Source organism: Lissotriton vulgaris, chromosome 7 (assembly GCF_964263255.1).
Source record: "Lissotriton vulgaris chromosome 7, aLisVul1.2, whole genome shotgun sequence".
NCBI lineage: Eukaryota > Metazoa > Chordata > Amphibia > Caudata > Salamandridae > Lissotriton > Lissotriton vulgaris.
The window spans coordinates 794,652,475-794,665,541 of record NC_141695.1 but is presented as its reverse complement, the minus strand read 5'-3'; the positions used below and the strand labels follow the sequence as shown (position 1 = coordinate 794,665,541).

Below are 13,067 nucleotides of genomic sequence, written 5' to 3'. Positions count from 1 at the left end.
GAGACTGCACTTCGGTGCTGGAGCGGCTCAGGGTCGGGGCTTCTCGGACCCCAGAGCACTCACCAGAGAGTTACCTCGATGGTCGTGCTGGTTTTAAGAGCGTGCAGGTTCTGATGATGGCCGGTCCCTCGAGGTCTCGTCGCACCCACAGATCACAGCTGAGCTGATGACGGGGGTAGAGGTCAGAGGTGCCAGGGAAGCCGGTTCTCGTCGAGCTGGGCCGTCGGATTCCTTGAGGAAGGACTTACAGCAAACCGCAGAGTTCTTAGTTGGTGCCTGCTGATGCAGGGTGACTACTCCTTAGTCACAAGGGAGAAATCTTGAGAAGAGTCTTGAATGTCCTTTCGTAGAAAGTAGTTCTTGAGTCAAAGATGATCTAATTTGGAAGGGTCCCCGCTCCGGCCTTTATTCTAAAGAAAGGGGTGGGTACATGACTAGGTCCTGCCCTAAGGGTGGGACCAGGAAGGGGGGTAGTTACACCCCTCTCCCCTGCCGGACTTTCCCCAGGCCAGGGCTGTCGCCCCCGGAACTGGTTCTAACCGGCAGATGCGTAGTGAGCACCGGGGTGCCACTCCGCAGTCACCTTCTCGCCAAAGCCCTACCTACCCAGAATACACAAACCCTGTCTGGGACGGTGCGAACAGCGCCCTCGACAGGAAACCCTTTGTCCAAGTGCTCCTCGCTGGAAGGACTCCCAGCAGCAGGAGGTCAGACTCGTGTCTGTGGTGGCAGCATCCATTTTGTGGAGCTGAGGCTTCAGTTAACTTTAACCGGGGTTCACAGTTACGTACATGTCGTGTCCCTCTAGAAGGGTGGAATGCTAACCTCGTCGCCAGCATTGGTGAGAGGGCAGCACCCCGATTCGTATGACACCTTACTCGACATGCCTGGATAACGCGACACCGGAGTTACCGATATGGTACGCGTTATCATGGAACAGCTATTGGGTCTTGATTCCGCAAGCTGCAACCGGGCTCGGCTCGGGCCTGAACCTAGCCCACACGAGCCCACGCACTCTGCCTTCAGGATCGTTAAGGCCTGCCATAGGAGTGACTGATAGGAACTCGGGTGTCCATTGTATGGTTAGATATAGAGCTACTATACCTAAAGCGAAGGGTGGTTACACGCCTTCGCCCCAGCTGCCGTGCAGCCAGTTGTGTCAAATTTAGGAGGCCAGCCAGGGGTGGCATAATACATGCTTCAGTCCCTGGCGGCCCTGGGTACACCTATGCCCTGCGTTACGGGGTCTGATAAGGTGGCCCAGTACCAATTGGTAAATGCACCTAGGGTACATATCGTAATTTAGAAAGAGAACAGCCAGGCTGTGGGTCTGATTAGCGGGCCCACAGCCAGAGAAAGTCGTAAACCAGTGAAACAAAAGCAAAAAATCTGGGTGATCATAGGATTGCAGACCCTACTCTCCTACAGTGAGGAGTTTGTCTCTACCTTTGCTTGCAAAGAAGAGCCACAGGATAGCTGCCCACTGCTCTTGAGGGGCCTTCTGTACTTCACAGGCCCTCTCCAAGGCAGTGATCCATGTATGGATACTATCCCCCTCCTGTTAAGGAGGGATATCCTGCTGGTATCAAGAGATTGCTCCCGGATCCTAAGCTCGCTAGTGGTGCCACCATGGGACTCTAGTTCCAAATCCTTCTTAACATGTTGTACTTCTAGGGTCTCCTTTTCAAGGGATATCTGCTCCTTCTAGAGCCTGAGCTTACCTCTCGCAAGTTTAAGCAGGAGGTATTACCTTTCTAAGGAGTCCACCCTCTTGCTAGAGATGGAGGTCCTTATGGAAGTGTTAGAGGCATTGAAATTGACAGAGGAGGGCCTAGACCTCCCCTAAACTCTTTTCATCCTCCCAGGAGGAACAAAGCAGGACCTACCTCTAGGGCCCTCCTCTGGGTCATCTAACCAATTACCGGGGAGATCAGAGTTTACCAGTGTATGGTCTTCAGACTCCTCCTGGTCCTGCTAAGAATTTTGGTCACTGTGGTGAGGCACCCCTGACCCTTTCTCTTGAACCTCCCCTGAACTAGAGTTGTCCTGCTCTTCTGGCCTCCAGGATTCTGGAGGTCATACTGCAGACGCATCTTTAAGAGTTGCTCTGTGTTAGGGTTATTAACTGTCTTTATCTTTATGGATGCAGCCAGGGTCCTAGGTTTTTGGAACTTAAGACCACTGTATCTAGAGGGTTGGGACCCTCTATCTCCCTCAACTAAAGACATGATAAACTAGGTGTAGTGTGGTGTTGCGCCTACCTACCCTAGTGAGACTAAATTTCCAAATATTGGAGAAAGGGTTGCGCTAGACCCTTGACTGCCAATCCAAAACGTTCAATAGAACTTACTAATTACCAAAAGTAGTTGATATGTGCCTAAGCTAGTGATAGTTTTTCATCTAACCACACCTAGATTAGCTAGTAAAATAGTGCAGGTTTAAATCTCAACCCTTCCACACCTATGTAGGAGGCTCGCTTAGTCGATGGTGCACACTTATTTAAGAGAAACACCTTGCACTAATCCAGACAACTCTTATGGTGATTTTAGTGGTCTTTGACCCCCATCGCCGCGGGGCTAATTTCCCCGCGGCACGGGGGAAGGGGGCCGCGCGTGGCGCCGCGATGCTTATGACGAGCTCGGCTCATCATGCAGCACGGTGGCGCTGTGCTGATGACAAGCTGAGCTCGTCATGGCCCCGCCCGCTCAATGGAACGCCCAGCACAGCGGGGTAATTATCCCCACGTGGACGTTCCGCGGAGGCCATTACGAGCTGAGCTCGTCATCAGCACAGCGCCACCGTGTTGCATGATGAGCTGAGCTCTTCATCAGCACGGAAAAGGTTAATAACCTTTGAAAGCTCTCAAAGTGGTAGCTGTGGAGAGCAGCCTTAAGGTTGAAGGAGTGTTAAGCAGCTTGTTTTTACCAATTTTAATCAGGTAGTGTAGGTTTAATGAAAAAGAACGACACAATGTATATATAAAAATATGTATATTTATTACAAACCACTCACTAACACATACACAAAAATACTACAATTGCAAATAGGTATGTAAGCCCAAAACAGTGGTCTCCAGGGGGAGAACAAAACCATATGCTATAAAAAGTGGAAGGCAAACTGCGATCAAAGTTGCTACGTGGACCAGGGGACTCAGAGGAGCTGCTGACAAAAGGAACCACCCAAAGTAAGTACCTAAGAACCCCACAGAGGCTGTGTGTAGAGGGGAAACATAGCCTTTTGGCCAATAGAAGTCAACGGGGAAGTCACAGTTGTAGTATTGAAGTAGAAGGACCCTTCCCAGCGGACCTTGAAAAAACCCAGTGAGAGACAGAAGGTTGGAGAGTCACCCCACCTTTAGATACCTACCCCAGGAACTAGGATATCTACACCAGGGAAGCCAGGTGCTTTGGTGCAAGTGACGTCGGAAACCGCCGTAGACCACAATGGAGTACTTCAGAAAAGATGCCACTGACTAAGACTGTGCAAGAGTCCGGTGGAATCAAAGGGTGGATTCTTGAAGTGACTAACCTGTAAGCAGAGGGGGCAGTGTCTATGTCACTCGGAGGTGACCAGGAGGCACGGATGAGCAATGCCCACCGATGACAGGCGGTTCAGAAGATTTGACGGTGACCTTGTCCCTGCAGCTGTGGGGACCAGGCAATGCTGAAGGAAACCAGGATCCATACATGAGCTGTCCCACATTAAAGTAGAGACCCAGGGGGTCAGTGTCCAGCGGGAGCACCAACAAGCCTTGGCAGCTGCAATAGGTGTGGAAAGTGGAGAAGGAGCAACGTTGGGCCCAGTAAGGTCCAAACGACTACCACAAGCAGGGGAGTCAGAGAAAGTAAGAGAGTCTACTGGAGCAGAAGAAGCCCCTCAGGATGCCAAAGACACGGGAGTCACAAGAGGACATCGAGCAGTTCACCAAGAAGGAAAGCCCATGGTGCAGGATGTGGTGAGGATGCTCTATTTGGCACGAAGAGATACTGGAGGCTTGAGCTTCTTTTAGCCCAAAGATCGCTGTACTGCAGAGCCAACAAGCATTAGCAACGGCAAGTTGACGCGGTGCACAGGGGTTTGGTCCCAGCGGTACTGATGAGGGATACTGGCCTCAAAATTGCAGAGAGGACAGGTCAGGCCTCAAGGGAGATGAAAAACCACTACCTGTGTTGCTGAGTCTTTTGAAGTCCATGAGCAGCAGGCCGGTCAGCTTTGCAGCAGTGCCTGCAGAAGCAGGGGAGGTACTCCTTCACTCTAAGGAACATTACTTTGGGTGTCCTTGATGCCTACAGGTCTGGTGAAGATCCTGGAAGATGCACAGGTGATGAAAAAGGCTTACAGAACAGTGAGACCAGGAGCAGCAGGAGTCTTCCTTGATGCAGTCTCTGTTCCCGATGAAGTCCAGCGAACTCCAAGTGTCCAGGGGGTTGAAGAGTGACGTAGTTTCAGGCTTGAGTCTTGTCCCACAACGAATCTGAAAAGTCACCCAGAGGTAAGCACTTAAGTACCCTACGGAAAGGGATGGAATGACTCGGGAGTCCCTCCCAAAGGAGGGGCCGGATAGACTGGAGGATACTACCATGTCCTTTATCCAGTCACGCCAGAGTGGGAGCCAAGGGCTCCAAGAACTGCTTCCAAATGAAGTATGCAAGGAGGGCACCAAAAGTGTCCTTCAAAGCAGTGTGGTGGCGCTGGCAAGCACCCCTACCCCAGCCCAATATAGTAAGATATATCTGGGGAGGTGGTCACACTTCTCTGCAACAGCATACTTATTGTTCTACATTCCCTTGCTCGAGCTTGGCTAAGCAGCATGAGGGCAGAATCGTGTCTTTCTTCGGCAGCAGCACTAGCTTGCTGTCAGACCCTGAAAGGCTGTAACTGCGAGTACAGGGGGTACCCCAGTACATGGGATCATACTTCCAACACTGGAATCGGTGTTGGGGTATGATTCCAACATGTTTGATATCAAACATGACCGGGTTCAGTGCAGCCACTATATAGTTAGACATCTTGTAATGACTGATGTTCACTATATGTATTAAAATGGTTGCCTGCACTTGCCAAGCCTGGAGAATGGACTCTGGGGTTTGTAGGGATGTACTGCTCATGCAGGGACGCCCTCACACTTATAACCAAGCACCCTGCCTTCAGGACTACAAGGCCTGCTAGAGTGATGACTTATAGGTTTTAAGAGCAGTGACCTCAGATGCAAGAAAACCTATATCTTTTGCGAGGGATGCTAGCACCAACTCACACAGGCTGCAATGGCAGGCCTGTAGGCACAGTTTGAGTGGTCTCTCATGGGTAGCATAATACATGCTGCAGCCCATGGGAGACCCCTGGTGTATCTATGCGCTGGGTATCTTAGTACCAAATACTAGGGACTTACAAGGGTACAACAGTAGCCAATTGTGTATGTACAACAGTACATACCATGGTCAATTTAGGGAAGAAGCACAGTGACTGGGGCCCTGATCAGCAGGATCCCAGTGAGACTAGTCAAAAAAACCTACTGACACCAGCAAAAAGTGTGTGTAACCATGAAAGCAGATCATTTCCTACAGGAGCATAACGCTACACTGCATGACTCTGATCTAGAGTAAAATTCAAGTACTTCTGATGAATATTATATTCTAGGTTATCAGCAAAAGGCCTATAATTTACTAACTTTGAACAGTGTGTAATATCATGATTATAACTCAGTCTGGGTATCATACTTTTTAAAAACAGCTTCAAGAGTGCTAGTGACCAAGACTGAAGGAGAGTAATAGTGAATTGAAAGTGCTCTTAAGTGGTCGCATGATTTTTATTAAAAGTATACAGGCTCATTCCTTCCTTGAAGGTTAGCTCTTTAGGAGAGCTCTCAAAGAGACTTCTACCACATGCAGTAAGTTATATGGCAATCTAATTATGTTTGCCAAAGATCTAGAAAAGGCACTAACTATCATGAGCTCCAAGCGTGATGCTTGTGCCGGTGTGGCTCGACTCTTCGAGGTGATCTTACAGTGAAGCTTCCCTTCGTATAAATTTAAGATCGACCACTTATTTGGGAATGTACTCAAGTGCATAAGAAAGAGAGTGGGATATCTTTGCTCGATAGATATCGAGGAGGGATTGAAAGTGACTCCTACCCGAGGAAGAGTAAAATCTTTTTAAGGCACTTACATGCACTGTAGTCTTAAGCTCGATATGATATGAGGAAAGGGAGAAGTTGTTTCTAATGTTTGGTTAAAAACCTCTTCAAGTCAGTGTACGTCCTTACTATCTCAACAGATCTCCCACCCAATTTCCAATCAAAGTGACTGTAGTGTTTCCTCCCTCTAATTGGTTCCACTTTTGTTTTAGTGATATCTACTTTAAAAAGGTTTTCTACAGTGTATCTAGAAAGTACATCTATGTTACACTGTAGACCAATAGGTGTGAGATCAGAAATGACCACGTTATCAGCGTACATTAAAACATACAAGTTGTGCAAATCACTAAGGAATAGGGAAAACAGAAGAGGGGCTAAGAGACATCCCTGCTTCAAACAGTTTAGAGTAGGTATCTTCTGGATCAGTCACTTATCCCCCCATCAATACTCTACACCAGGTTGATGAACTATGTGGGATACCTATTTGCTACTTTCCAAGGCTTTTTCTGCTTCCTGGATGAAGACTGGACAATCATGAGTCTTTCCATTGTTTATTGTAACACATTTGATACACCACCTCCTTTGATATTAGATCAGAAAAAGTTTAATATATTCAAATTAGTAGCTATCACTAACATATTATGTTTACACGACGTTTTAAAATGGTGTTCTGTGATTTGTTAATATATATTAATATATTTTTCTCACGCTATGACAAAATTTCAGTTTCTATCATTTTCTATGTTGGAATTGGCTATATAAACCCTCAAATTTGGTGGTGAGCCTGATACTTTTTGTCTTCTACTAAGGATGCTGTCTGATTCTCTATTGATTTGCTGCACTTTTGGGACTAAGTCCATTTTTCTGTTTTTGCCTAATATTGCATTATTCCTGTAACTGAAAGCCTTCATGACAATTGATTTCTGTGCTATGACTGATTAAATGAGATTGATATTGGATTTTTCATTTTCTATTTTACACTGAAATTTTAATAAACCTTCATGCTTTTTTCTAAATTTCTGAACTCGATCTCCCTTTTTGAGTCAGTACTTTCTTATTGACTGCATTTTAAAAGGCCATTTTGAATCTTGCCTCCAGGGACATATTGACTCATAGTTCGTGAAGTTAACACCGTCACCAACCCCACAATGTGGCTGTTTCATCATTCAGATTATCTAAGAGCTAGTATGCCCACATCTATGCCTGCCCTACCTCTATGGGTGTGCCCATTATGTGTTGCACTGGCTATGTTGGAATTTATCTGCATGTTCTTCAGTCCAATTAGATTCCCATGCTAGCATGCATAGTCTGCACAACACTAGAGTAGAGGGCCACTACTTCCTTAGTATTCCTTTATCTGTCTGAAGTAAACCCATTGTAAAAAGGCTTAGCAAGCTTGGATGGTTTAATAGAGGATTCGAATGTGCCTCACTTGAATGACATAAGCTAGAAGTCCAGAGCCCCAGTTATGAGTTGCACGAGCAGAGTGCAAACTCTTCACACGTAATTGCCATTACTGTATGCTAAGATCCTACCAGTGCTGTGCATTTAGGAGTTACGTAAACCCCTTGCAATGAGAAATTGTTGTGGACCTGGATTTTCTGTGCAGTTTTACTCATTAAATGTAGTATTCTGAGGGTTTAACTCACACTCACGCTGTGGGCAGGTGGTAAATGTGTTTGAGGTACTTTGTGTGGGGGCAGGGGAGGAGGATACGCAGGGAATGGGAGGAAAAGGAAAGAATAGTTTGAGCAGGGGGAAGCATGTTAACATATTTTTGATTATTTCGTAAAAATCATTATTTCCTCAAACAATAGGAAGAAATAAAAATTGTGGCTCCATGTTGTTTTATCTTTTCTTTCTCCTTATCCTCTTGTTTTTGGTTTCTGTACTCCATCTCAGATGTGGCCAGGCGAGACCGCATTCCCAGACTTTACAAACCCAGAGACACATAAGTGGTGGTACGACTTAATTAAAGCATTCCACGATGAAGTGCAATTTGACGGGATGTGGATCGTGAGTATCTTACAGTAATGTTGTGCTTAAGTTTAGAAATGGGCGAGGTCAGTGATACTTTGACCACTTCCACTAATTACTGTGCATCTAATTACTTGATAACCCTTTCCTTAATGGTCCAAACCTCTCACTACTTTTTTATTATAGGTATGGCTTTGTATGGTGTTTACTGCAACATCAACAAGGTGATGGATGAAATGCTTGAACTAATCTCAGCCACTGATAATTGCTTCGGGACGCATTCCTGTCCAAGGTCAAGACTGATTTCCATATGGCTGGGTCCTAAATGAGGTGACATGGTGGACAAAAGAACGAAGGGTTGGAATATCCCTGAGTGATTACCAGTGGTCAGACACATTCCTCCCACCACCGGCTGTGTGTTTGCACTAAAGCCGTAAGTGGCAAGGGTATGCCCAGACGTGGGTCCTGTGCTTCGTGCCACTGGAACCAAGCTACACTGACTGAAGAGCCAAAATCAAGCCAAAGCGGGTCTTGAGTAGCTTGTGTTCCAGATCAGGCTGGACAATTCCTATTGGAGCAGGGTCAAGACAGATTTTCATATGACTGGGTCCAAACTGGGGTGGCATGGCGGGTAAAAGAAAGATGGTGTTGGGTGCTATCCTGAGCGATTGCCAATTTTATTCAAGCATTCCTCCCATCGCAGTTTGCCTTTTTGATTTATGATGTTTACAGCACTTCATGCTTCTTTTTAAGCATGTTCATTTTCCACTGGCTTGCCTCTTCAGTTGAGCTGATAGTTTGCTCCAGACGATCCAGAAACAGGCTAGAGTAGTATTGACTTTCCACTTGGGAAAGACAGTTTTAAAATAAGCAGGATAAAAAGCCGCAGGTTTTAAGGGTAGGTTGCCTCAAACATTGTATTACTTTCATTGTGCTTCAAGGCATGCTTTTAAAATTGGCAAATTACTGTAATCTACAGTCAACTTTCCCTGAAACTAAATAATATATATAATTAATTTGACAGGGTCTGTTATTGTTAATCACAATGGTGATAAGGTAAACATATTTCTCCAGCACTGGTTCTTTCATATTCACATGGAAAGTGGAAGGACAGTGCATGTTCCTGAACAAAGACCACAACAAGAGCTTAGATACTTTTTTAAACAAGACCAAATCCTCTCTAGCCACCATTATGTCAAGGATGCCCCCATTATGTCAGATTACTGCCCCTTTCCTGCACTCATAAGTTTCAGGTCCCAGGATGCCCAATTTGCCAAAAAGTGGGGGTAGGCATACAGATGGGTATGCTGCAGCACCCACTCGCAAGCATCACCATTCACACATGAACACACACGCTTGACCAACCTACACACACACGCACACATTACTCCCAATTCTCCCAGAGCAACCACGTTTCCTAAAATGTTATCACCACCATGAAGCATAACTCTCACCTTACTGTTTCCCCAGCAACGTCTGCTTCATCTAGTGCCAACAAGTAGCTTCTTGTTGGAGTAAGATGTGAAGAGACAAGAAGCTGAAAGAAAAAGGTTAGAAAGCTCCGAATAGGGACATGCGTTATCTTTTTCTCTCTGCCCTGCTCAGATGGCCACCTTCTCCCCTCCTTGAACCTCTGACCTTGATAGGCTTTAGCATCAAATCATGGATGGGATAAGGAGGCTCTTCCTCCCGCCCCCACTGATTGACTGCTTTTGTATTCCGATGAGGGAAAGAGGTTGGTGGCTTGAGAGGATTTGGTCTGGTCTAAGAAAACATCGAACTCTTGTCAGGGTCTTTGGTAATTTAAATGCAGTGTCTTTCCCCTTTGCTTGTCCAAGGGACAGTCCCTAGTTGAGGTGGTGGATCCATGGAACTGCTGCCAGTAGAGATGATAAATCCATGCAGCAGCCAACAGCAGAAGGGATAGACACATGGGACACCATAGTCATAGCCAGTATTTCCACACAATAGCCTATGCAGCTGGCTCAGCAGGAGCAGTGGATACCTGCAACAGTCACAATAGAGGCAGTGGAAACATGCAACAGCTCCCTCTGCAGAGGAGACTGATGTGTACCATAGTGATTAACATCTAGGAGACTGCATCAAAGGTGCAGCAGTGGTTCAGTCTTGAGCAGAGGTAGTCAAGGATGATCTTCTATTGCACAACACTTTTAAATGTCTGTGTGGCATTGTGTGATTCTCAGTGATTAGTACTTGATATTATAGTCAGAGATTACATTTTGTTAATTATATTGTAGTATGTGGGACAGGTTGAATCTGCTCAATGTCTGTCCTTCTGTCTTTCGGTCACAGGACATGAATGAACCAACAAACTTTGTGGATGGCTCTATGGAAGGGTGTCCAGATAATGAGCTGGAGAACCCTCCCTATGTTCCAGGTGAGTCCCTATACATTGCCCTGTAAGTTGTTTTACTTTTCTTTTCTGGAGATATCCTATATGATGGATGCATTTAGGAGTGGAGAGATGTTGGGTGACCCCAGTACAAATCGTATCCAGTGCATACCCGTGGTAAAGAGCACTTCCGTAACATAGAACTGAAGGTGGGGGAGGTGGGTGAGTACTCTTGGGTGGGACACTTGTGCAGATGTCCATGAAAGGTGAGATAGATGTGGAATGGCCTGCTGTTAGTATGCTGCCACTTCTCCCTTATTTTGCATGATGTGCCTTAATTGCATTGCATTGACATGAGCTGTCCCCTCACCTCTCCCACCATTTTGTTTGTGCGATTGTTGACTTGTGTGTACCTGTCAGAATAAAGCATTTAGCACATTGTTATGAGGCAACCAGTAGGGTGTCTTTCTCTTTACCCCAATGACATTGTCTCTTTAAAAAATAAATCTTCCCTCATCTCTTCCAGGAAAGAAGGTTTGCTAAAGGTGGAAACTCTTTGACCTGGCATAGTTAGTCACCCCCGAATAAAACAATGTTGAGTAATGGACTTCAACAGGCCATTGCTTCTAGATACAAAGCCTTTGAAAGTAAACAAGACTGTGATCCATAGAATTTACAGATAGCCAATAAATGGACTGCTTTTTGAACAGCAAGCCATAACGTTGGTTAAACATGTGCACTATAAATATAGGCAGATTGAATGCTGATTACGAGTTGTGCTGTTCACATTTACTTAATGTCTGATGTAAACATTGGTCTCTTTGGGTTAGATAGAAATGAAGTTTGCATTCAGATAGGTTGGAAATGATCATTGCTACTATTAAGTGTTATTTGTAAAGCATGTCATTTGCCATTTGCATGGTCTCTTCACAATAAGGATTTTCAGGCAGGGGCACGAGTCAATTTTATGTTATCGTGGGATTGTGCTTGGATTTCTGTCAGTGTCCTTCTGTGTCCAAGTGCTCATGATGCGGTCTCAAGATGACAATTTTGCTAATGGTTCATGACATAGGCATTGCTTGTTTCCTATGACTCACATTCCATTAGTAGCAAGAGTTTACGATGGTTTGAAATTGACATAGACATTGAGCGGCTGGATGTATTTATAGTGCTTTGTCGACATTGGATACGAGTTGGAAGAACTGTAGATACTGGGCCACAAACTTTCATCTTGTGTGGGAAGATTAGATTTATACTACTTCTAGGCGATTTTTGGTCTAGGAATGTATCTGGCTCCAGACAAGTGGACGGACTCTGCGTCCTATTGAAATATAAGATGACTCCTTTGACTGTGTGCTTGTTGTCCTTTTAGGTAACAACAACAAACCCCTGAAGACAAAAACTCTTTGTTTATCCAGCCAGCAGCATGTTTCCACGCATTATAACCTCCACAATCTGTTCAGCCTCACAGAAACTATCGCTACATATGAGTAAGTCTAAAAAGCTCACCATATGCACATGGCTGTATAAACACCAGACTTTGTGCACTGTGTTAACTGCATTTTATATCATATGCTGTCTAGCGCAGTTCCATGAGAAATGAGAAGCCTGGGTTGAGGCTTTGAGAGTGACAGATGGGGCTTTGTAAACTTCTAAGTCTGGTATGTTTGCTGCATTTGTCCACTGTCAAGTCAAGTCAAGTCAAGAGATTTATATAGCGCGCTACATACCCATAGGGTCTCAAGGCGCTAGAGAAGGGGTGGGGAATTACTTGTCGAATATCCAAGTTTTAAGTTGTTTTCTGAATGCTAGGTGGTTTTGAGTAAGGCGAAGGTGAGTGGGAAGTGAGTTCCAGGTTTTAGCTGCCAGGTAGGAGAAGGATCTACCTCCCATGGTGGTTTTGTTGATGCGAGGTACAGTAGCAAGGGCTTGGTTGGAGGATCGTAGCTGGCGGGAGGGGGTGTAGAATGACAGTCGTGTGTTGAGGCATTCGGGTCCAAGTTCGTAGAGTGCTTTGTGTGCGTGGGTTAGGAGGCGGAAGGTAATCCTCTTATTTACTGGGAGCCAGTGGAGGTTTTTCAGGTGACCAGAGATGTGTTCTTTACGCGGGATGTCTAGTATGAGCCTGGCTGAAGCGTTCTGGATGCGTTGGAGTTTTTTCTGGAGTTTTGCGGTGGTACCGGCGTATAGTGTGTTTCCGTAGTCCAGGCGGCTCGTAACCAGTGCATGGGTGATCGTTTTTCTAGTTTCGGTGGGGATCCATCGAAATGTTTTTTTGAGCATGCGAAGAATGTTGAAGCAAGATGATGAGACGGCGTTGACTTGTCTGGTCATCGAGAGTGAGGAGTCCAAGATGACGCCCAGGTTCTGTGCGTGGTCCGTCGGGATGGGTGCTTTTCCAAGGGCTTCTGGCCACCAAGAGTCATCCCAGGCGGAGGGGGAGGTGCCTAGGATGAGGACTTCTGTTTTGTCTGAGTTCAGTTTCAGACGGCTGTGCTTCATCCACTCGGCTACTTCTTTCATTCCTTCGTGTAAGTTGGTTTTGGCGGTGTTAGGGTATTTGGTGAGTGATAGGATCAGTTGAGTGTCATCCGCGTAGGAGAT

General features: G+C 45.9%; 1 protein-coding gene across 1 annotated transcript in view; it reads left to right on the top strand.

The window, feature by feature from the left end:
• GAA (alpha glucosidase) overlaps positions 1–13,067 on the top strand; it is a 446,470-nt gene that overhangs the window by 188,455 nt on the left and 244,948 nt on the right. Inside the window, exons 10-12 of the mRNA XM_086931052.1 lie at positions 8,036–8,149; positions 10,424–10,508; positions 11,836–11,953. Coding sequence (XP_086787178.1) covers positions 8,036–8,149; positions 10,424–10,508; positions 11,836–11,953 — 317 coding nt within the window. The remainder of the gene's footprint in view (positions 1–8,035; positions 8,150–10,423; positions 10,509–11,835; positions 11,954–13,067) is intronic.